The sequence below is a fragment of the Bactrocera oleae genome, chromosome 3, assembly GCF_042242935.1.
Source record: "Bactrocera oleae isolate idBacOlea1 chromosome 3, idBacOlea1, whole genome shotgun sequence".
Classification (NCBI taxonomy): Eukaryota; Metazoa; Arthropoda; class Insecta; order Diptera; family Tephritidae; genus Bactrocera; species Bactrocera oleae.
This window is the reverse complement of record NC_091537.1, coordinates 89498018-89524438: the sequence shown is the minus strand read 5'-3', so window position 1 is coordinate 89524438 and position 26421 is coordinate 89498018. Positions and strand designations below refer to the sequence as shown.

The following is a 26421-nucleotide window of genomic DNA, read 5'->3' as shown; positions in this document are numbered from 1 at the left end:
TTAAAGTTTGCTGACTTTGTTGAAATTTACTCCGCCCAATTTACAACCTCATGTTTGACCTGGATATTTCATAACTTTATCTAGTTTAAATACACAAACATATTTTTTGAAACTCTAAAATGTTCTAAATAATACAATAGTAAACTCTACACTTATATCTTCCGCAATTTTTTTTTCAATATTTCTAAAATTTACAGACATTTTCAATTCCACACGCAATCAAAACGACACTTCGAATACGATGCGGCCGAGTGCAATTAGCTGTCTTAGAGAATGTACTATAAAATAGTCCTCTTGCGATAGTGGCGACATCGGGCGGTTAGGCTTAGTATTTATCGGACCGTCCTCTACATAGCGATATTTTTATACTCTATAAATGTAATACCTATTCTTTAGCAAAAGAAAGTGTAGATCGGGAGAGTAAGCGAACTTTAACAAGCATGTTTTACATAAAAGTGAGCACCTTAATAGGGGTTTATCCACTTATAAATTTGCATGTATGTGAAAATATTCTCCCAAAATTTGAGTCTGAGATTTGGGCGTATTTGTTAAAATATTTTTACCGTAGTGTAAACGGCTCCCAAAATTTTAAACGAGTTTTCCTTTAACCGCTGTTTTCAGAGTGAGCAAAATTTTTCCGAAAAAGCCAGACCGAGCAATTTAAAATTTTTACACAACCTTCTTAGATATATTTGTCAGGTAACTATCGAAGTTATAAGATTTTATAATAATTTCTATTTTATTTTTGTCAATATAAATTTTTTATGCCATTCTTATATGTAAGTATTTGCTCTTTTTGTCAAAAATCAAAGTTTTGACTAGTCGTATTCAATGCGTTCATTATTTGTATTCTGCCTTTATGATAATAAATTATTTATATTTTTGAGTTTGAAATAGTTTTCGGTTGAAAAATTTTTCTCTCCCCTAGACACCTTTTTCGAAGGTCCTTGTAGAGATCGGCTACGGTCTCAAGGGAAACTCAAATTATTAAGGTAAATTAAATTTTGAAAATTACGTTGTTTTTATTCATTAATTAAATATAATGCTTTTTCAAAAAAAAAATTAATAATAATAATAATAACACAGAAACACGCATTTTCTGACTTGCAAGTGGTTATACCTTAAGACCCTTAAGACTTTCTCTTAATAATTTCCGAAATCATACGTCATTAAGTAAGTGGTCTATAGACATAAGATGCAACCAATAAATGAATAAGTCAAACCACTAAAATTATTCTGCGCGTCATATCTACTCACTCATACATTAAACTTAAATAAATTAGATTCATAAAATCGTTTTCGTTTTCGTTTGCGAATCGTAAATAAAATTAGTGCAACAAATCCAATTTTCACACTTTTTCACCGTGAAAAACTCAAATTGTTGCTGCTACCTATGCTAATTTCCAACGCTCGAATACAATAATAAAGCTTAATGACCGAATGCTAGAGCATCAATCAATTACAAAAACCACAACAAAACAATACAATAACAAAAACAAAGGCAAATTGCAAATAAATGTGAAACCAAAATTACTAAAATTAGCCAAAAATCGTATAAATTTAGAAGTAAACTCAGTTTACAACCGGCCACGTTGAGTAAGGGGAATGAGCAACGAAAAAATTTCAAATAGTTGAAGAGTTCTGCCGAATGAATGAAGAAAATGAGTGCACGAAAAAGAAATCAAGTGCTGCAGCTTGTTGGTCTGCGCTCATTGCTTGTTCAGCTAACAAAACTATTAATTAAAAGATTTGTAACGCAGACAGCTTGCAGATCAGCTTTGCTATGCTCCGCAATCGAGTTCGTTTGCTAAATTTTCTTTGGGTTTATTTTTTGTTTGCTGCTAAAAATGTCAATGCTCGCTGCGCCGCAGAACTCAAATTGCCAACAGATTGCGTAAAAATACACATAATAAAAATCAGTCTTGAAAGGAAAACTTGAAAATGAAGCGGCCAGTTTGCTATTTTTGTGTAAAAAAACAAAAAAGAAAAATAAACACAGCGCCTAAAGTTTGCATGTGTTTCTGGTTTGAGGAAAGCGTGCGAAAAATTCAAATTTCCGTTGACGCACACGAAATTTGTACATGCGCATTTCAAAAAGAGCAAATAGATAAATAATATATATTTTTGCGTAATGCAGCTGTTTTTTATGAATGCTTTTTGTTTTATGAAATTTTAATTCTTTCCACTTTTGTGCAAACGTATTTTTTTAGTACTTTTGCATATATTTAGATATAAGGAGCGCTATCAATAAGTTCAATAGGGTGGTCATTTGCTTGGTGGGTATTCAGAAAAATTCATTCGAGTGTTGATTCTAAATTTTTCGGTACTTTTTAATGACTTTATTACAATTTTTGGAAATATTTAGTTTCTGATGTATTATTATTTACGTTTCAGATGGGTCAAAGCTAGGGGAAAAGGTTGGTGGAGAACTGTCAGGATGTATATATAAACACTAGATTCAGACTTTATGTCTACTGCAGCGTGTTTCAAGCCGAGTTGCGCACATTAAGGGGTTATTTTAGTAGAATTTTAATAAAACTAAAATTATTTGCGAAGATATAGACATTTTATTGACCCGGCCTTCAAACTGGTTCGGCTGGGTCTAATCGAACAAAAGACTTAACACGAAACTTTAAATGCGTTTTTCTCAGGCCAGACTTTTCCAATGTGATAGCCACGATTTCTCGAGACCAATTTACTTGAAATTTTCAGAGCATCTTCTTTATAGACCTCTCTCGAGTATGAATTAGCCTCATCCCCAAATTTCAATTTTTACTATTTTTATTTTGTCATTTTATCAACAATTTTTTTTTTACTTATCGCTAGTTCATACAATTGCGACATCATTGCAGATTGATAACTTTTTTTTCATTTCAGATGACTAGGAAGGTTGAATTCATGGGTTTTCTCATGTGCCAATTTTTTGAGATCCCCCACTTCATCAGCTGTCAGTATTTTAATTTTTTAATTTATTTTTTAAATTTTTTTCTGTACTCTTGTAACATTAATAAATAACTGGTAAAAAAATCGATAGTAAAAATATTAATTGCCTTTTTTACGACACTTTAAAAATTACCTAAAAGGCATGTCTCTAGACTAAAATATCCTCATAAAGAAATAAGCCTCCATTAAAGAAATAAGTATCCACACTGATAGTAGGGCGGCTGTACTAGCCTTGATCTCACTAACCGCGCGTTCAAGCCTAGTTAAGGAACGCCTAACCTTACTATCAACGGCATCAAGTCGTTTTGTGTTATGATTAGTATGGAATCTAGACCACAGCGGAATTGGAATGTGGTAACTTAAAAGCTAATGAGCTGGCAAGAAAAGGCACCTTAGCCGCGCTAAGGGACCTGGGAACAGGTCGGAGCTCCGTGCTTTTTGTGCAGTTTGCTACTGGATAGCTGGACTACGCAGGGGCTTGTCCACCGATGGGGTGCGCTCTTCTGCTAACGCAAGTTTATTTTGGCCCAAAGTGGATCGCAAGATGTCTACTGAGCTCTTTGCACTCAGTAAGCCTAACTTTTCCCTAGTTGTAGCGTTCCTAATTGGTCACTGCCCCATCAGTGTTCAGGCGTTTAGATTGAGAATTTCGAGCTGGTGGAAATAGAAATAAAACACCAAATATGCTTAGGAATAAACCTCGAGACGCTTTGTCGACTTGTATGAACTGATTCCAGGAGTTCTATTTTCTAGCTTCACAAGGAACTATATGTAGTAGTCCAAGGACGATATCCATCTTGACGATCAGCTATTGAACCTAACCTAACTTAAGCTACACCACTTCAACTTAAAAACGGTTGAACTGAATTTTGATGAGCTCAGTTTTATTGAATTTGTTATTATTATTTTTTTTTCTTTTGGCTAAACTGAATTACCCTAATGTTTAAATTAATATTCCATTTTTCGTGCGTATTATCATAACATATGTATGCGGATAATTAATAGATATTAGCGCTCTATGAATTTATCACTCCTAAATTCATTTTCATTAATATAAAAAAAGCCCCCAAAATATTTAATTAACAAACACTAACGGGTACATACGTGATATATTATATTATATGATTTTTTGCCCTCTATAAAATAGTGAGTTTATATACATATATTGTAGTATAGGTTATTCATTGAGAAATTTCGCCGATCAGGTAATTTGATAACGATTAACAACGATGATGTTTTTTTTTTAATTACATCCTAACTTTATCTGAAAGGTCCGCTAAAAGTCGCTGAATTACTTAACCTAAACTTTTATTGAATATCAGCTTGTTAAATCTCATTATAGCTCTACTGTCTGCTCGCCATAAAAATTAATCCTAAAAATCTAAAAAAAAATTGTAAAAGCTTTCTTGTGTTCCTAAACCACATACATAAGTATGTGCATATTTTTTTAAAATTTTTTTCTCCTTTAACTTTTTTAAACATTCAATTATAATATTTTAGTACCAGATGTCTGTTCTACATTTTGGTTAAAATTGGAGAATTCGTTAAACGAACAAAAACATACGAATATATTTCAACAAAATAAAAACACTGTTATATTTTTGCGATTTTTATGTTGTTGAAATATGTATGTTTTCGTTATTGGCTTATATTAAATTTTTTTTCGCCGCTTTGAAATGATGAGTTGCCGTCATTTCCGAGAAAGGGGTGGGTATGTATGCGATATGAATTCTGACAAGAGGTTAACGAACTTGAAAAATATAAAAAAGTATTTATAATAATTTGCAATTAGGTAATTGCTTTCTTTAAAAGTACAATTTGCCAAGAATTACTTTTTTAAACTCATTAAATGTATATTTAAAACAAGAGACCGAAGCTAGAATACCCTTTACAGGTGCATTTCTTATACCATAAAATAATATAAAAATCTTTAGCTTGATTTTGATCGGTCAGCTTGTGCTGTCGTAGAAAATATTCTGCGCCCAATTTCGTGAAGATATCTTGTCAAATAAAAAAGGTTTCCATAGAAGGACTTAATTTTGATAGTTCAGTTTATATGGCAGCTCCAATAGTTAGCCGATATCAAAGTAATATAAAAAAGTTTTTGAATAAGTCATAAGTTTGAATAAATCATCTCACCCTTTAGTGTAACCTCACATTTATAGATTCGTTGAAGAATAATCTTCGTTTTCTATAGGGAAGATGAAAAAGAATATTTTATTAACTAAATAATAAACGATTTTTCGGCGAAAAAAAATGTATAGAATCACAATTCCTAGCGCAGAAAACTACTAACAAAAAAATTAAACATGTCGGCAACACAAGTATACCTTTTTCTCGATTTACCGTTATAACATTATGTTGGCGGCCACACATTTTCTAAAAATATAAGGCATATAAGAATCTGTCAGGATTATATACATATATTATTTTTCTACGTATATTATGTGTCATGCACTTCATTCACAAGAATACTCAGTCAAGTCTGTCAATGGAAAACAATCTTTCATCTAATTATATGCCAGACTTGTCGCTGTACTAACTTTCCTAATAGGGTTAATGTGCAGGGTGACTCATAGGCAAACAATAACACTTTAGACTTTAAACACAATCATTCTCAGTTTGTTTTGGGCTTTTTTTAAAGCTTGTCATGTCTTGGTAAATTGAAATAAAAATTATAATTTAGTAGGTAAACTGAAATTAGGTTAATGTACTAAAACTTTAAGATGCTAAAATAAATAAAAAATAAATACATACATATATATATGTATTTACACGTTCTTGCGTGCTTATAGGTGTTGAAAGACAATTATGGCATTAATGGTCGATAATATCAATGTTTTGTTTGTTAAATAAACAGTGTGACTTATTAAAATTTGAGCTTACTATTTAGAATAAATCGATAAAATCGTTATTTAACACTTTCGTGTTAAACTATATAAGGACTACAGGTCATAAGAATTCGTTTCTTTTAAATTGTTTTGAATTAAGAAAGAGATATTTCCTGAAACCACGTCTCACTGATGTGCTAAAATTGATTAGAACTGTTTGGGATGTAAAAGTCTTGCTATCTGGATCCCAAAGCATCAATATCGATAAAAAAAATGCATTTTCGGTTAGCAGACACAGTTTTAAGTAAAATCAATAAGCTACCACCACTTCTCTTAGCTTATGATGAAAACACTAGGTGATACATATTCGTGTATTCTTACAAAGATGGAAGGATTATTTTGTAGTAGTTTTTTTTTTCATTTTAATATGTATTGTGTTATACCATCTGTTAAAAACTGACCCGGAATTGCAGCAACAAAGACTACATTCTCACCTAATCTAATACAAACGTTATTAAAGTCCCCCAAATAGACTCCTGGGCATACTTAACCACGCCGCTGCTTAATGCAATTTTCCTTACTTAGGCGTCGGTTAGGATGGCCTCAGTGCCTTAAGCAAATTTTATTCATTTTTTCAATAATTAATGTCCAATTGTCAAAAATGTTTTCTGAAATTTTAGTTCCAATTACTTTCACCATAAAATCAAACAACACATAATATTTCATGCTAAAAATTATAAAAAAATTCTTTTTGACCAGCGTTGTTTCTAAAGGCTCTCATTTTATAATATGACGTGATCTAAAGACCTTTTTCTTTGTTTTTTGTTTTTTGTTTGATTTTGGATCAGCCGATGGCCAGCTGAAAGGCGGCATTGAAACAAAAACAAAGTTCATATATCTTTAAGCATGCAATTTATCATGGAAATATATTTTAAAAAGAATCTATAAAATTGTGAAAAAACTGTTCAAGCGCTTTTTATTTGAGTTTTCTAATTTGTTTTATTGCATTTAAAATAAATAAAAAAACGGTGATGCTGACATTAAATTTTATATTCTAAATATATAAACATACAATCATAAATAAGCCAGTATGCCGGGTAATTTATAGACCTTGAAAAAATTGCCGCCTTCAGTTGCATTTTCCGCAACCGAAACAGTTGAAGATACAACAACATAAATATTATACACTCATTCTTTGAGTTGAAATTAGCCACAAAATAAGCATAAATAAATGGATTTTGCAATTAAATAAATTTTCTGATTTAAAAGCGAAATAAAATCGTGTATTTAAATGCAATATTTGTCTGTTTTTCCACCAATCTCATGAAATATATCAACCTTTGATATTTTGTGTGTGGACATCAATGAAAGTTTTTAGAAATGAGACAAGTTGGCGCTGACGAAAATGTTAAAAAATATCTTCGAGAATGTGGCGCATTAAACTAGGCAACTTTATTCTTTATTTTTTTTAAGAGATAATATTTCAGTATTTTTGTTTGCTATAAAATATAAGATTTTCGTGCATGCGTGTCACGCACTGCTAACTATTCAAAATTCCTCAAGACATACGCCTAAAGGTATGCTACAGTTTTAATTTGATTTGCATGATCTGTTATTACACTGCCATATCGACGCCGATCTTACGAATAAAAATGCCTCAACTCACGCACAGTAATTTATTCATTCCAACTATACAAATAATACTATAGAAATCTAGAAATCGATTTGTATAAAAATTATCACTTTGTTTTCGGTTTTATTTTCAGCTTTATATGTTATTCGTACTATTTAATATTTTTGTAAATCCATGGCAATAATGAGGTGATTCTCGTATACACGCCCGGATATTCGCCTTTGCCACAGCCAATGCCCCACGACACGATGCCGACCTGTGTGTGGCGTCCGCCCTCATTGACGATCAAAGGACCGCCAGAGTCACCCTGAAAGAGGTAAACTTGAGTATTAATCTATAAATATTTCCAACAAAATAGTAAACATTTAAAAATAATGAACTACGTTATTGGATTAATGTCGGTACAGAGAGAACAAAAGACAATCTTAAAGAAAAAACTAAATAAATTCAGTATTTGGGACTTATGGAATCATGAGCAGATACGAACTGGTTGAATTTTTCTTGGATTAATTCGTAATCTGCTTAGATTAAAATTCTCACGCATTTATCTTAACATCTCTCCTCTTCTAATATTTATATATACGTATATATACGAGAGCAAATTAACTGCGGGTCTTAGTTTTCTTTTTTTGAACGACGAACGTAGGCTCTAATGAAAATAGTAGATACAAAATTCTTTCCTAAGCCTTATCTAAAAGTCCCCGAAAATGGACTGTGCCACTACCACAGACCCATTTTTAAGGGATCGCTATGTGAGTCTAAAATATCTCCAAATCTAAAGTCAAAATAACAATTTTTTTTCTAATTATTTTTTTAAATCCACTTACACTACACGAATCCTTGGACGCCTGGCCGGCACACACCATCGATTCGATGATGCCACCCGGCGCCGCACGTCCATATTTCCGCGCGCAATCATGATTCGCCCAAATGGGTATCTGTACTTTCTGCAGAATTGACGGCTGTGGACCATTCTCACGCAAGCTGCCCCAGCCTGCAACTGTAGCTACCTTACCGCTGTAGCTACGGCTCAACTGACTGCTTGAGCTGGGCAGGCAAATGGGTTGGACCTCATAAGTGAATTTTATGGGTTCATTTACAGTCAATATGGCGATGTCGTTATGCTGGAAAGAGAGAGGAAACCATTTTACTTTAAAAGTATCCATTTAAGCTACAACTATTTCACCCACCAGTGTGCTAAAATCGAAGCCTTTGTGGCGCACCAAACGTTTGATACGGCGTACAACATGTTGTACCTCGTAATTGGTGCGTATATCGTAGTCGCCGAGATGTGCCGTCAGTGCCGCCACATCCCACGAGGTCATTCTATAAATTATCAAAGTGAATAATCATAACAAATGTCATAAGTAACGCCGAAATGCCAATAGCCAAAGCAATACCCACCTGGAGACACAATGCGCCGCTGTCAAAATATGATTATTCGTTATTACACTGCCACCACAAAACTGTTTGCCCGATTTGAATAATACCGCAATCCATGGGAATTCATTCGGACTGGCATTTGTGCCGCCCACAATACGTTCTTGGTCCGGCGCTGCGGGATTCTTAATGCCACATTGTGCAGGCAAGCCGTAATTCGACGAGCCGCTTGAAATCGGTGTGGTCGGACGTCGCGTTGTTGTTGTGGGAGCAGCAGTTGGACGGTACGTCGGGTAACTGGGATAATTTGGGTAGCCAGGGTATGCTGGGTAACTAGGATAGCTTGGACGGCGTGTCGTAGTCGGCACCGGACGTGGTGTAGTCACAGCTGTTGGACGTCGTGTAGTGGTGCGACGTGTGGTTACCGACGGTGAGTTTGCTGGCGTGCTTGGTTTTGTGGTCACCGAAGCGTGTGTTGGATAATGATGATTGGGTGGATGTGTTGGAAGTGGAGGCGGCCAGACGGCGGCCGATGGTGGATGTGTCGGCAACGGTGGTGGCCATTGGTGCACGCTAGAGAATTGATTACCAAATTGGTTCGGCCATTGGTAAGCGAATTCATTGTAGAACGTTGCCGGTTTTGCTGTCGTCGTTTCGGTTTTCTCATCCACATCTTCATTGATGGGATCGTAAACGACATTGGTGTCTGGCTTATCAGCACTTGTCGGCTTATGCAAAGGGCCGACTAATGGATCGACTTCTGTAGGATGATCCAACTCAATAATATCTTCTTCATCCTTATCTTCCTCAAACTCCTCCTCGGGTAGCGCTGGTTGTGTGGGCGCTGTTGGTTCAACTGGTGGTGTGGGCAGCGGACTAACACCGCCTGGATAAATGAAAGGTGGAAACACGCCAGCACCAGGAAAAGCACCACCCATAAATGTGCCTGTACAGCAGATGCCCGTATTTGGCCGTCCGAACTGATCGTAAAAACTGCAGACATCCTGTCCTATACTCGGCACTTGTGGCCATTGACGTAGATTAAGAAAATTAAACTGCCGTTTGGCGCGATAATACGGCTGACAGCCAGTAAAGCGCATACAAATGCCGGCATAACCGCGTGCAGTAATGCATTTGCCACCTTCAGCGCCATAATTTGTGAGCAACAATAGGGAGGGATCGTAAAAAAGCTGACGTCGTCGACGTATTTGCTCATCGGAGGAGTTGGTAACCGCTGCTACCAAATACGTGGCATCTTCAGGAACTGCAAAGAAAAGTTAAAACTTCAGTAGAATATCAGAAGAAATGTGATCATTTAAGCGCTGTACCAAAATTTTTGTCCTCATTTATAAAAACTAACCAAATTTTGTGACCCATTTACAAATCTTGAGTGTGCCTTGAAGTCAAAATTGCACACTTAAAAATTAATTTAAGCAACCTGAAGGCAATCAATTAAGCGTGTCTACTTTTATGGCAATAAAATGGCAAATAAAGATGTAGATAAAATGAAGAGATCTAATTTATGTATTTCAAGTAGCTACTTGAGCTTTTGCCAGTGGCTCATTAAAGAAGTCGTTAAATGGCTCGTGTGGGCTAACATATATTGGTGAAAGAAAGATAGCAATTATGAATATAAATTTCTTTCTTTTCTTGTTTTTTAATGAAGCTATTTAGTATTTGGCAAGCGTTGGTTCTAAGCTATTATGGGTTTAATAAGTGAGCTGTCATTGAATGGATCAAGCTCAAGGGTTACACAATATCTTAGTTTGTCATGCTCAGTGTCTATATATGTTATTTCGACTGAGCTTTCTTTAACAGAACTCAAAAGACTTTTTGGTCCTAGGTAATTGATGATGATTTGCACATAAATTATCATTTTATTTAAAAACCCATTTGTATACCCTAAACAGAGAATATTAAGTTTGCCACGAAGTCTGTAACACACTAAGGAAATGTCGAAGACACTATAAAGTATATATGTAAAAGTCGCTGAGGGAAAAGTGAGCTGAGTTAACTTAACCATGTCCGTCTGCCTGTCTGTATATACTCAAACTAGTCACTCAGTTTTTGAAATATTGATTTGCTAGTAGCTCCTCATTTGTCGAAACCGCCAATTTTGGAACACCTAATTATATTACGAAGTTATATGCCACTTTTCTTATTCTAATAAGTAGAGATTACTTAGGATGATGAATCTTTCTATGATTGTCCGGCTTTTTACTTTATGTTTGATTTGTAAAAAACGAAGTAGATAGCAGTACCACATAGTTCAGGGCCTGGCTGTGCATATACAAATACGACGCCAAATTCAATACCGTCTCTCAAATCAATGTTAAAGTGCACCTTTGACCCATTTATATAGGAAGAACTCATGTTGAACCTAGGGCAGGTTCAGTGTAGCCAATCAAATATCGTTCGATAAACAGTAGCAATAATTCGACAGAGCCTGTTCAAAAAGAGGTTTGGTTGCTTATGGAAATCTTGAAAGAAAACCCTGGGCTTGAACTATGCCATCTAAAACACAGCTAATATGGAAAAGCTTATAACAGGTCGAATGAGGCTCTTAGAGCACGACCTCTGAAAAAATGTACCTTTTTGTAGAAGATTCAACGATGAGCTTTATTATCTGTGTAGCGAAATAAACTTAAGATATGTATAGCTGATCAAAATACAGCACTAGGCTGGTTAAAACGTGCCGTGTGAATGGTTGCATATTTAGCTCTGAAAGTGGTATATGTAGCACGATAATATTTGACGATAACTTTGACACAATTGTGTGAGTCCTGCGTCACAGCTAATCAGCTACTCCATAAAGCAAGTTGAATGACCAGATATGTATTTACTTTAGTGAAACATTAAAAAAAAAACACTTTTTACATTAGACCACAAACAAAAACATCGCCTTGTCTTAAACAATATTGTCGACAGCGGTTGCCTTTGTTGGCATAGATTACTCAGTATCGCCAATATATGGTACTTAAATGGTCCGGCCGCCGGTGCCATGCTGAATGCCAAATTGCTGCTTGCGCTGTGGGGTAAGCAAGTCAAGTTTCTTCACCTCACTCTATGCTTCTTTCCTACGTTATGCTTATTATTCTTTTTTTTTATTGATTCATATTGTAAATAAGCGCACGCTTCACAGATATTTCTTTTGTTTTAATTTTTCTATGATTTTTTCATGATTCCTCAGCTTTTACCAAAATGTCAGCAAATCAAACACTAAATTTATATTTACATTTGTATTCAGTTAGTTGCGAAACCATTTATGTTTATTTGTCAAATAATTTGACAGCTACATGAATTAGAATCTCAATATATCATTTGTGTTTTTCTCTCTTCTTCTCATTGTTCTAGGTTTGGGTTGTTAAATATTATGAATTAAGTGAGTGTTTGATAATTCGATGATAGGTATTAATAAATATAGTAAACAAATACAAATTTATATATACTAGATATATACATAAATAACAATATGTGGTATTATAGTAAGAGGGGCTTGTCAATATATATATGATTTGCTGGCAAGGGTTTGAGAAGCTTCTTATTTTTCTGGAATTTATTAAGTCATTTTCGGTTAAGAATTACCATAAGAGAAACGTATGACTTCCAATCAATTCACTTTTTTTTTGCAGCCAAACTAAATTATTGCATCATTATATAGCTATTTCAATATTAGTTATTTCGAGAAGATTTCTTTCTTTCGAGCTTTTGTTAAGTTCGCTGAACTCATTGATCATAAATATTGACCTTTCTTATACGTGCTTTGCATTCATATATCAAAAGTTATAATATTTACAGTTTTACAAACAAATATATTTTTTACTCCTCTGTTTCTTTATATTATGGCTATAAGATTTTTAAAGAATTTTAGCCAAAAAATGGCAACGCTACGCAAGAATTATTACAGCAATCTTCATATGAATACAAATTTTTAAATATGTGCGTTAAATATTTATTAGTACGATCACGTGTGGGCCGCGTATGTGTAGTATATATATATCTTAAATATATGTACAGTGTATAGGGTATATTAAGATTGCCACGAAGTTTGTACACCCAAAAAGGAATGTCGGAGACCCTTTAAAAAATATATAATATAAAAATGATCCGCGTGGCGAGCTGAATCGTTTTAGCCATACGCCTATGTTCGTCTATCTGTACGAGTATATACTCGAGCTAGTGCTTCAGTTTCTAGGATATCGAAACTGCTGGTTTATCGGAACCGCCGATATCGGACCACTATATTAAAAAGCTGTCATAAAAACTACTCGATCAAAATCAAATCCTTTTATAGACAACTTTTTTATCTGACAAGATATATTGACGACATTTTGCAAACATTATTTTTTAAGGCAACATATTGTTCGGATCAGACTAGTACAGCACATAGCTGCCATACAAACTGACCGATAAAAATCGAGATAACGATTTCTTTTATACCGCTTTTATGCTATAAGAAATGCAGCTGTGAAAAGTATAATAGCTTCGGTGCAGTCGAAGTTAAGATTTTTCTTGTTTTTATAAATATTTGAATTGTAACATGTTAGGTTCAGGCGAAATATTCCGTTATAATACGAAAGGCAAAGATTTTCAAATGATGCCTTTGAGTTCTTTGTAAGATCTCTGAATATCAATAAGCCTATCTAAATTTTAAAATTGTTTTTGTTCCACGTTTCTGAGTTCAAAGTTTTGAAATCTTTAAACTATGAATATTGCTTGCCGTTTTCAAGAACATATTATAGCGAAAAATAAAAGCTGTTCACAAAAAAATTACAATTCTAGAAGGCCAATGAAAATTGGAGGAGGTTTATACAGATACGAATATATTTGTATAAAAAAATATCAATTTGAAGAATGAGTGAAATCAGATGAATAAGTAGGCTAAATGTAAAAGTATCGCTTCCAAGAATTGCCGAATGGAATTGACACAACCCAAATTGGTTAAAAAAAATATGAGTTTGCAGAATATGCCAATAAATATAATATTAACCAACACATTTAAAATCAATTTGCATCTATATTGTTATTCACTGTCAACAAATTCCAGTTTCTAAACAATACATATGTATATTTACATATATATAATATATATATATATGGTAAGTATAAATATTTTCATAACCATATTCCAACGGTTTTTGCCAGTGATGTATTACAAATCAATACGAAAATACAACAAATTTGTAGTGAAATAAAAGCGTCTTGAAAAAGTACCGTAAGCATTTAAAAGAAAACGTAGACTGTCAAAAAAGAACTAAATCAAAGAACACACCACAAAAGGCACCCAAAGGATGACAAATTTATGTGTAAACAAAAAGATTTCGATTTTCTGGGTCACGGGCCATAATATTACAGCAGACAGTTCGCGGGGAGCCACCGGTGGCCCCCACAATGTACAGATATTATGTATATGTGCTGCGTCTCTTGTTTGCTTCGCATTCCAGCATGTTCCACACGCGCAGCCCACTGGCGTTCTACTGGCGTTCTACAAACAATCATACATACACATATATATATATATATATATACAAAAGGTACAAAGTACACAACAACCTGTTCACTTATCCCATTGCCAACTGCAATGCGCAAAAGCAAAAGAAAGTACTTCAAGTGAAGGTAACGCACTCATATGTACATATATATGTATGTATGTATGGATGTATGGATACATACTTGCATGTATGTGTATTTGTATGTATGGAAGTGAAGACATTTTTTATAAAAAACGTATTCACACACAACTCAGGAGCGTGGCAAGAATCTAAGTGGCAACATTTACGACTTTTGACTAATTTGTTTTTGAATTATTGTGGGCATAAAGAATCTAGCCTTTCTGTGTTTATATGTAGTTAATCAATTTGCTCGCTTTGTCGCCGACCATAAAGAGCAGGAATCCCATTAATTTGACACCTATGTATGTAAGTTTTGCGAACTGTGTATACGCGCTGTTCTAGAATGCTTGAGGAAGAAGAAAAAGAAGGAAGAACTAGCAATGGTTGTGGCGGTAGTTTGTTGGAAAAAAGTTCGATTAAACATATTGGAGTGGTAAACAAAGCAACCTGATGAAAGCTGGTACTTATATGCTGCCATAGTTTTAGCACCATATGATGTATATTGATAAGATCATCAACAATTTTAATAGTATTTAGAAAAGCAAATTAATGAAATGAGAATTCTCACCGGAAAAATACTTTCAACGAAAATCGTATAAAATTGGTTAATTATACCCTGAGGAGGGAATATCAAGTTTGCCACGAAATTTGTAACACCCTATAAAAGTATTTGTATAATGTACGAGTACGAGTCGACTTAATCATATCCGTGTGTATATATGGTGTGTGATGTAAACTAGTTCTTCAGGTTTCAAGATATCGATCTGAAATTTTTACATGCACTTTTCTCTCCACAAAGCTGCCAATTTGACAGTACAGCCATTATCGCACTACTATGGCATATAGCTGCCATACAAAGTGATAGATTAAATGTCTTGTGATCTTGTATGGAAAACTTTTTTATTTGATAAGATGTCTTCACAAAATTTGGTAAAGATTTTTGTCGAAGAGAACGACACAATCTCCGAACAAATGTTTCAGATTGGATTACTATAGCTTATAGCTGCCATACAGACTGACCGATCAAAATTCAAAATAAAGAACAAGTTTTCAATTTGGCTTGAAAAGTGTTCTGTAAAAAATTAAATGAAATCGGTTTACATCGTTTTAACAACTTCTATCATTGAATTTGACATAGTGAAAATCGCACATTAGTTTACAAGACTATTAAGTGGTAATTTTATTTTATTTTCTTCCAAATTTTCTTCAAGAAATACTTTTTGCAAAGTTCTTTATGTTTCAGCACTCGGTTTAACAATTAATTATCAAAAATTCGTTTCTTCTTATTTCGTTAAGTTATACAAGTACCTTTTAAAATATCATACTAAAATTCTAAATCGATATCTCAAATAGTTTTAGAGTAACAGCCTTCCAAAAGTAGCCGCTTAGTTCTATCAGCTCCATCAATACATCTATACTTGAGTGATTACTTGGACACAACTGATCCTATCCACTATCAAATTCTTCGAAATTTGGCAGGCCAAAAACGCCAAAATTTTGGGTGAAATTAATGTTTTTGTTTTAAAAACGTGAAATTTTTGTCAATCTTTGATTTTTTCGGCCGTAGGTCAATCTACGGACAATCTCTTCCACGTAGTAGAACATTTTTTTAGTTTTACTACGTTTTTTTAATTCACAAAAATTGTATTTTTTAAGCTGTCACACTAGGTGTGTCAGACGATTAAAAAAAATGTATATAAAACCTGTAGGCAAGGTTTTGGAATTGAAGAAAAAAGTGTTATGACAATATTTACAAACATTATTTTCCCATGTTCTACCCCACTTTAATTAGCATTTCCTACACCACTGTACTAGAATGCAAGAATTAGCCTGAAATTCGATTTTCAGGTTCAAGGTTTCCGAGACCCAGTTGATGCAACTGCGCAGATACATAAAAAACATTGTCAAGATTTAAGATTATCACACTTTGACGACAAATAGTGGCTCAGCTGTAATTAAAGGTAGCATGATGGCAGCTTATTTTAAAGCTTACAACGACTTCTTACTACGATGGTTATGCTGTCACTATCATTTATACATGCATATATATATAAGTACATTTGGGTGCATGCAGTTTGTTTATCAACGTGCATGTTCATGCACTTCATTTGCTGCCGTCCGTGGTTATTGATGCCGGCACGTTCCAAGCCGCTTTTTGCTTTTCTTAAGCATCAACAGCCAATAAAAGACTATCATCAGCTACTTCTTAACTGCAATTGAATGCGTTGCCGTAATAATATTAATCGGTTACCGGTTTTTTCCATTCATTCATGCCTGAAATCTTTGAATTATAAGCCATTTATGTAAATGGGCCATTTGCTGCTGTGAGACTGGCATGAGAATTTATAGTTTATACTGGGTTTATGTAGGAAGGTGAGTGGTTGGTTTGGGGCTACGAAATTACAAAAAAGAAATGCAAGTATTTAATTTAATGTAAAGCTGGATTTTAACAGAGAATCTATGGTTAAAAAATGTCTGCATTCTCCGAAAAAAAAATTTCGGTAAATTTCTTTAAATTTTCAAATCTTATAGGTTTGGAAAAATGTTATAAATTCTGGTTGTGTTTATCTTCAAAAAAAAATTTTTTGAAAATTTATTTCAAATCTTTTGCAAAGTGTTTAAGTAAATTTCGTAAGCAATTCACAGAAAAACAAATAAAATTTTTGAAAATGTTCTTTAAAATCATAGAAAATTGTTTTGAGAAATTCTAAAAATGATATATACCGTATAAAAAAAATTAAATAAATTTTGATATTTTCTTTCTTCGTAAAAGTTCTTTAAATTAGTTGAAAAGTTTTTACATAAATTTTGCAAATAATTCTTAAGATAAGTAAATAAGTTCTGATTAATTCCTATCTTCGAAAATATTTTCGAAAAATTTCTCTAAATTTGTTAAAGTGTTTTGATAAATTTTTGGAATAAATTGTAAGAAAATTAAATAAAATTTCATTATTTTCTATGTTCGAAAAATTTTCGAAAAAGACTAATTTAAAGTTGAAAAGGATTCTGATAAATTTTTTAAATAAATTGTAAGAAAATTAAATAAAATGATTATTTTCAATGTTCGAAAATATTTTCGAAGAAATTTAAATAAAATTTGATTATTTTCTATGTTTGAAAAAATTCTGACATAAATTATTTAAATTTGTAAAACATTATTTTGTACAATATCAATTTTGTAAATAAATTATAAGAATAAAGTTTGAGTATGTCTTATCTTCGAAATAGTTTTCGAAAAATTTCTTTAAATTAGTTGAAAAGTGTTTTAAATAATTTATAAGAATATTAAATAATTTCTGATTATTTCTTATCTTCGAAAGAGCTTTTGAAAAATATATATTAATTAGTTGAAAAGTGTTTTGGTACATTTTGCAAATAATTTATAAGAAAATTAAATGAATTCGAAAAAAAATCCGAAAAAGTTGCAAAAGTTATGTTAATTGAAAACTAATGTATAAATGATAAAAAAAAAATTTTTTAATTCTGATTGTTTCTTATCTTCGAAAAAGTGTTTGAAAAAGTTCTGTTGAAAAGTATTTGGGTGCATTATTATTGTAATGAAAATCATTTATAAAAAACCTAAATAAATGTTATCCTTAAAAAAATTGCGAAAAAAATCCAATGGTTAGAAAGTTTAATTTAATTAAATGTTACTAATTTATATTGAAATATTTTGAAAATTTTAAAACAATGAAAATTCTATTTATAAATACAAAAATTAAATTTTTTTTTACAGTATTTAAATTTTTTTAATTGTTATTTTTTGTTTTTTTTTAAGTGTTATTATAAGATAAATTGTAGTTAGAAAGAATATTTACATTAGAATAAACAGACCAATAGACCATATAATATAAAAGCAAAAGAACAATATATTACAGAAAAAAATTTACTTGTTATCTCTACCTTCGATAAATCATCTTAAAACCATTTAAAAACTTATAATAAATTATTTTTTGTTCTCTGCGTAAGCTTAAGCTAAAATGCCTTTCACATTTCAGAACTTAGCCCCCACAATATTGCTCATTAGTCTGCTAACAAAAACATTTTATCGAAAATGCTGATCGCTTTCAATGTCTCACTTTTTCCTACAAAAAAATTTACCCGTCAATTTGTTAAATCACACGAAATCTCTTAATGCGATTACATTGACATGATTGGAGTGACAATTTTCGAACTCGAAATAGCCAGATGTATCGATAAGCGCGATTAGAATTGTAATGTGTGTATGCAGTACAAGGCGCGTGCGCACATTTTCAAAGAGCAAAATGTAAAAGTAATCAACACAAGAGGTCTAATCACACACACAAACATACACACATATCAATTAGGCTTAAGTTTGCTGAAACACTCCACGTTCACTAACACCTACGCCCTGTTTTGCTGCCTCGTCTCAGTCTTCTTGCTCCTAAGCTGTTAAGCATTCCCGTGCGGCACGTCTTTCCAACCGGCGTGCTCTATGGTTGTTGCGTTTGTTGTCACTAGCTGAGTTCGTTACCATTTTCAAATGTAAACATTACCAAATTGCTTGTATGTGTGTCCAACAATATGTGCGCTTACATGCACACGCATATAAAAATACGTAATGATGATTGTGTGTCATTGTCTTTCAACTTTCTCGCTGTGCACGTTTTTACTACTTTTTACTTGTATTGAAAAAGGTGCAAAAAATGTTAAAATCAATTGAATCTGTTCAATTAATTTTTATTAGTGAAGGTCAAATGAAATATTCGCTTTCTGTGTTTAGAATTTTAGCTTTTTGAATAGTAGAATGATTCAAAGACATTATACGCGACTTGTGACAAGACTTTTAAACACCGTGCGCTTTGGTGTGAGTAATCGGCGCTTAGCGTGTTAGCGGAAGAGTCAATGAACTGCCAGCTTTCGATCACCTGAGATATTACCATATGAGGGCGCATTAAAGGTATTTCCTGTGAGAAGACGCCTTGTGCTGGTTAAAATTTACTTTTTGCGAAGTATAAAAAAAAAACAGGACAATTTGGTAAAATTTAATATCAATGTCTCCTTTCCAACATCCATCTTTCTTCATAAATCCATGTTTTTAGTAAGGCCTGGATTTCAAAAAAAATAGAATATTCTTTCCGAAATTAGGTGCTTTAAATGAATTTTTTCAACTTGAAGTTGGTGGTCGCGATAAAGTTTTAAAACCTTAAAACTACTTTCAATAAATAGATTGTAAGTGATACATTTTCTTGTTAAAACTAAGAGCATTCCGGTATTGTATAGGCCTGGGTTATATTTTTTTTAATAAAGAATATACAATTTTTTATAATTTTTTTTTTTACCAAAATAATTTGAAATTCTTTTGAACTCAATTTTTATTTATTTATTGAAATTTTCGTTAAATTTCGTAAAAAAAAATTGTTGCTTATGACATGAATAAAGCTGTACAAATTTTCAAGCGAATGGAGTGCTGATCTATTTGGAAATATAGCCCTAATTTCAAATGAAATTCCTATAATTTTAGAATTTTTCTCTTTATTTAAGAGAAATTTTAAAATATTTGCATGAAAAAAAACAATAATATTTGTCTGGTATATTGCACGATTATATGGATAAAATTACACATTTTGAATTTTTTAATTCTAATATAAAACTGAAACAATATAATCTAGTTTTCCAAATAATAAATCAATATATTTTGTAAATATTTCTACTTCTAGAAATGGAATTCTACAATAATTTATTTAAATAAAATATTTTAAATAATTTTTTTTTTGTGTTTTAAGCGTTTTAATATTGTTTTTTTGTGTGCTTTAAGAGTTTGAATATTTTTTTGCGGACACAAATTTTTACACGAAGAAAAAATATTTTGTAAAAGCTTGGTTATTTGAATAATTCAGATAAATTTTATAACCTACAATTTTGGCATTTAACTTTTTTCCATAGGACTTGTAGTTTTTCCAGAAATCAAAATTATTATTTTCCTATCCAATGGGTTTCATCCTTTTTTTCACTTTTTTTCAATTGCTTCGGTCCTGGTATATTTGCAGAATTTTCTTTTAAATTTTTCTGGACATAAATTGTTTTTAAAACCGTATCATTCAAATAATTATAAATAATCCTTTTATGCAACAAAATTTTTGAAGTAATAATATTTGAGTAATTTTCATATATCTCAACAAAAGATTTTCATAATTAATTGTTTAATCACTTAGAGCAGAGAACGTCAATTCATTAACATTCTCTGCTTAGAATGCTCAAAAATTCCAATAAGAATTATAAAATTATTTATTTTCGAACAACATATCACTCATACGCACTGTTGTACTACTCTGGTATTAATTAAGAAAATTACAGAAAGCCATCAAATATTTCATATTTCCCACAATTCATTTCATTTCTCACCTTCGATGATTTCCGTATCCTCCGACGACGACGCCGACTCTGTTGTATTGGCAGCATTAGCCAAAAGTAGCGCTTTCTCGATGTCTGCGGGTAATAATTTCACTTGTGCCACAGTCGTATTGAGTTCAGCGCACAATATCGCATGCCATAATGAGCAGAATAAAAGCAGAGTCTTTAAAATTTTAGACATTTTATGATAAACACAAAAATGCGCATATATTTCAGAATCCAAAAACAAGAGGCACAAGCCAAATGCGATGTCTAATTGGAAGATACGCGCTTTTACGACAAATATTGTTGAAAATATAGATAATTTAACTAAATTTAAATTTTTTTTTGACTAAATTTTTTTGCTAATTTTTGAATATTTTTTAACTTTTTAACACTTTCAAAATTTATTAAAAAAATTATAAATTATAAGCACAACGAGCTGTCCTTTAAATTTTATTAATGATTTCTCTTGAAAAATTCGCTCCACCTTTTTCGCGCTGCTTTTTAGGCCACGACCGTTTATGTTGAGCGCACTTTTTGGTCTGAATCGAAAATTCTGCGCGGCACTTCTGTCAACAGTTAAGTGTGTGGTGCTCTGTACGCACTAGAACGGCATGGTTGGAACACGAATGACAACAACAACAACCATTTATATTGTTATAAGCGCAGATGACTTGAAAACGCCGGCAGTACAAGCATGAACATGACATATTGGTTTATTGATTACGAGCATTTAACAAATTGCCTAAGGAACACTACTTACATACATACATGTATGCATATGAATTCGACTAGAATGGGATTAAATAATACAATAATACGACAAGTCAGCGCAAAAAAACAAAATCACGAAGAATAAAAAAAAAGCGAAATTGTGTGGGATTTTTGTGAGATTTTTTTTTTTTTTTAATTGCTTAATGCCTTTATGATTCTTGGATTTTAAAACTTTCTTTTACATAAATAGTTTTTTATTTCACTACACACCCTTTAATACTGTATATAAATTTTTTTCTCACAAAAAGTTTTTTAGGCTTTAATTTTTTAGAAGCAGATTATAATTCTTTATACTTTTCATTTTAATTTTTAAAAATCAACACTAAAATATTTAATTTATTCCCACATTTTTTACACCATTCTTATCCTTCTCTTACTTCACTTTGCCTTATACTTATAATTTTTTTCTTAATCACACACTTGGCTCGTCTTTGTACCACCTCCAAACGCTCATCCATTCGCTTACGCGTCAACAACCCGACTGAATTCTTGACTTTCTCGCTCCGTTTGAGTTGCAGTAAAAATTCAAAATAACCTATCCATCGGCCAACAACTAGCCTCTCAATAGTTTGTGTGTCTAACAAATAAACACCAAATTCAGCAAAAACAAAAACAGCAACAAACAAGTGGCCATTGAGTGACCATAGAATATTCTATGCGCACCTACTAATGCCCATACTACATACTCCACCCATTGTCTGTCTTGTCCTTCTCATTTCTACTTTTTCTTATGTTTTTACTTTGCATAAATACGAAGTTCGATTTACCTTCCTACCACAATTTATAAAGTTCTTACTTTTTTCACTTTTTTTCTTATTTTTATTTACTTTTATTGTTTTTATGTTAATTTGTGTATAAGTTTTGCAATTTTTATAGTATGCTGTTGTAATGAATTTTTAGTATCTCTTTCAACTTCACTTTTACTATGTGACTTTTCTTTGCGCTGATAGTGGAATGAGACTTATATTAAATTTTTTACACTGTTTTGAACAAGAAAATATACGCTTATATGGTAGTATGAAACTTTGATAAAAAAAAGACTTAAGGCACGAACTTGATTCACTTAAAAACACAGCTCGCACAAAAGACTAGTAACGAACTCGAACAGCCGTTTAAATTACAAAGTCAATGAAAATAAACTAAAACAAGTAAGGAAGGGCTAAGTTCGGATGTAACCGAACATTTTATACTCTCGCAAAGTCAAATAGTCTCGTTTGAGATTTCTTTGTGGATTGACTGATATTTTCGGTAGAAGGTCAACTATAGGCACTGGGGTCCACATATTTAGTACTTAGGGGCTTAAACAGTTTTGGTTCGATTTAGACAATTTTTGGCCACAAGGTGGCATACTTTAAACGTATTATTCACGCAAAGTTTTACGCCGATATAATCATTGTTGCTTGATTTCCATAGTGGAAAGTGAAATAATCAGATGGAATTTAAAATGGTGTCATATGGAAAATAGGCGTGGTTGTAATCCGATTTCGCCCATTTTCGCACTATGACATAGAAACATGAAAAGAACGTTACGCACCGAATTTGGTTGAAATCGCTTAAGCAGATCTCAAGATATGGGTTTTCACCTAAAAGTGGGCTGTGCCACGCCCACTGTCTAATTTTGAACGCGGTTCCTATAAAGTCATCTTATACCATCTCAGAGATAAAATTTAATGTCTCTGGCGTCTTTAGTGCTTGATTTATCGCGCTTTTAGTAGTTTTTAACAGTACCGTTATATGGGGAGTGGGCGGAGTTGCCACCCGATTTCAACTATTTTCACACCGTCAATAGAACTGCTAAAAACATTTGCTTCTAGTGAATTTTGTTAATATAGCATTAGCGGTTTAGGAGATATGCACATTAAACCTATTAGAGGCGGGACCACGCCCACTTTTTAAAAAAGGTTTTAACTGCAGATGCCCCTCCCTAATGTGATCCTGTGTACCAAATAACAGTCTTGTATCTTATTGCGGAGCTTAGTTATGGCAAGTTATTTGTTTTTGATTAATGGCGTTTTGTGGGCGTGGCAGTGGTCTGATTACGCCCATCTGCAATACCAACCGTCTCACGGTACCAAGAAACATGTCTACCAAGTTTCATAAAGATATCTCAATTTTTACTCAAGTTAGAGCTTGCACGGACGGACGGACGGACGGACGGACGGACAGACAGTCACCGGATTTCAACTCGTCTCTTCATCCTGATCATTTATATATATATAACCCTATATCTAACTCGATTAGTTTTAGGTGATACAAACAACCGTTAGGTGAACAAAACTATTATACTCTGTAGCAACAGGTTGCGAGAGTATAAAAAGAATTTACAGGCGATCTGTGGTCGGGTAGAGGAAGGGGAGGGGATGGTTGCCTATTTAAGAGCAAAAAAATGGTTTATCTTTATTACTGACAAAACTGCGAGCTCTATGAAGAAAATATTATATTTGAGAGTTCTCAGTAATAAAAAGATTTACAAGCTGTGTATTAACATCTTTTTCACATAACCTCAAAATATATGTAAGAAAATTCAAATAACCAGGAATAAATAAAATTCTTGTATGAAAAAATGTATGGCAGCTGTATAATTACAAATATACCCTCTGAAATTAGTTATTTTAGTATAAGCTTACTTAATAAATATATAAGATAAATCGGATCAATTCCTCTACACTATAGAGATATTCACATAAGATTTAAGAAATCAAGGAAATAGAGACACAGTATTTGTTTCGAAAATGTTACTGTGTATTCTTAAAATATGTATAAACATTGATTTAGCCTTTTTTTAAGCTATCACATCCCCTAAAACAGCTTTTTGCACAACTGTAAAACTAAATGTTGGTGAAGAAGTTGCTGCACTGAGAAAATCTTTATTCACAATAAAACTGTATTCATTTCAGTTAAAATACTTGGAAACAGATCAAACTCTGTGAAGAAAGTATACATAGAGCGCCCAAGAAGTAAAGATTTTCTCTCAGTTATATTTTTTTATTCTATTCTTCATATAATTCGATGGGATGCTTCATAATTTAAAGCTTTTATGTATTAATAAGCACGAACAAATCGAACTATTTGCGTAGTAGTATACCTCTAGTCGTTGTAAGGGTCAATTTTGCATATCCTTCAGAAGTCGCCTACCTTTTATCGAATCTTTTTATTCACTAATAATGACCACATATGCACGAATAATTATCTATAAAATTATACCTTTAAATACATCTTTTAATTGGAAATTTGTTATAAAATATGTTTTATTTAGGAAATTTTTATGATCTGTACTTTCAATTCGGAGCAAGATGCAGAAGATAATATGTTTTTATTTAGATTTTTTTATAGTTATATTTTACAGAAAAACCAATATACACCAAACGCTTAAACATTTCCGATAAGTAAACGATCAGTCATCCAACTACTCCACACTGTTCTTAATCTTCAATCGCTTCGCACTGTTTGATCATCTTAATATGCTGCAATCAGCAAATTTCAAAAGCTTAAAATGTGAATAACCTAAATTCCTTTTTTTACAACTTTCATAAAACACAAGAAGAGAAGGAAATATATTATTGAATTTATTTCACTTTATATACTGGTGAAATAAATAAATATGTGCAATTGAATTTCAATCAAAAGTCCCATTAAGCCATTGTTGTTAATGCAAAGTAGTGGCGAAAAGTAAGTGCGGAGCGCTTGCAATCCCTGAATAACCGCCAAAATCTTTAATCTTCTCAAGCCAATTGTGCAAAGGTATTTACAGTAAGACAAACGGCTAGCGGCTGTGAACTTTCAGAACACAGAATTGTTCTTGTGGCTTTCTGTACATGTTTGTGTGGAATTCAAGCGCAATCATTTCAGCATCGTAAATTAACCATAAACAAAATCAATCAAATTTGAAGTGTGACTCAGTTGTAATGACACTGTGTTGTTGTAAATATGATACACTTAAGAAACAACAATAATTTCAAAAGCTGGCTATTTACTTTCTTTATTTCGATTTTCTATATACATTTTTTTTTAGTTTTCTGTTTCAATTTCATTCCTAGTGAATTACCACTTGAATTTCCTGCTTTGTTGGCCCAATTTGAGCTAGTTGTGCCAAATTCAACACAAAAGAGACAATACAAGTATTTCGGTAGCCTTTTTCTTTTTTGTTCTCAGCTTGTAACATTCATCGGGCCACTCCTTTATCCTCATTTCTTTTTTATTGACATTTTATTTGGATGTTTCGCTTGTGGCGTTGGTTGATCCAAGCATTTGTTTGTGTGTCATAAGTTCATTTGGAACAAATTGGTCAAGTGGGATTAACTCATATGCAATAAAGTGCTGTCAGACCTAAATAGGGTAATTTTTATGTTTTATTTTTGTTATATATTTTTTTTTTTGTAATTCTAAGATATTAGAAAAGAAACTGATAAACAAAGAGCCTTGGACAAAGTCGTCTATGCCGCCCCATTCAAAACTTTGCATTTTAGCAGGTTATAGAAAAAATTTAAGGTTATTGTCTGAAAGTTTTGTGAAATTTTCTAAAAGCAAGATAAAACCTTAACCTCGGTTGCACCGAAGCTATAATACCCTTCACAAATACAAAAGATTCCCTCAAGAACTTAATTCCGATAGGTCCATTTGTATGGCAGCTTTATGCTATAGTGGTTCGATATCGGCGGTTCCGACAAATGAGCAGCTCATTGGAGAGAAAAGAACGTGTACAAAATTTTAAATCGATATTTCAAAAACTGAAGGATTAGTTCGCGTATATACAGACAAATGGACATGGCTAAATCGACTTAGCTCGTCACGCATTCATTGATTTATATATGTATTTTATAGGGTCTGCGAAGATTCTTTCTAGGTGTTACAAACAACGTGGCAAACTTAATATACCTTGTTCAGGGTATAA

The 26421-nt window shown here is 32.6% G+C and overlaps 2 protein-coding genes across 3 annotated transcripts in view; one reads left to right on the top strand and one right to left on the bottom strand.

Annotated features, from left to right (window-relative positions):
- Drep4 (DNA fragmentation factor-related protein 4) overlaps positions 1-7619 on the top strand; it is an 88925-nt gene extending 81306 nt beyond the window's left edge. Inside the window, exon 6 of one of the 2 annotated variants that reach the window (XR_004975927.2) lies at positions 7541-7619. The gene's annotated coding sequence lies outside the window, so the exon portion shown is untranslated. Of the gene's footprint in view, positions 1-2877; positions 3041-7540 lie in introns of those variants that run through there. The other variant, XR_004975926.2, reaches the window with a different exon arrangement.
- On the bottom strand, positions 7548-21669 carry l(2)k05911 (lethal (2) k05911). The gene is made up of 5 exons (XM_014230871.3): positions 20766-21669; positions 8812-10051; positions 8598-8733; positions 8235-8531; positions 7548-7714 (listed from the first exon to the last, which is right to left on the bottom strand). The coding sequence occupies exons 1-5, from the start codon at positions 20953-20955 to the stop codon at positions 7559-7561; spliced, it is 2019 nt and encodes a 672-aa protein (XP_014086346.2). The 5' UTR covers positions 20956-21669; the 3' UTR covers positions 7548-7558.
- Between the last annotated feature and the right edge of the window lie 4752 nt (positions 21670-26421).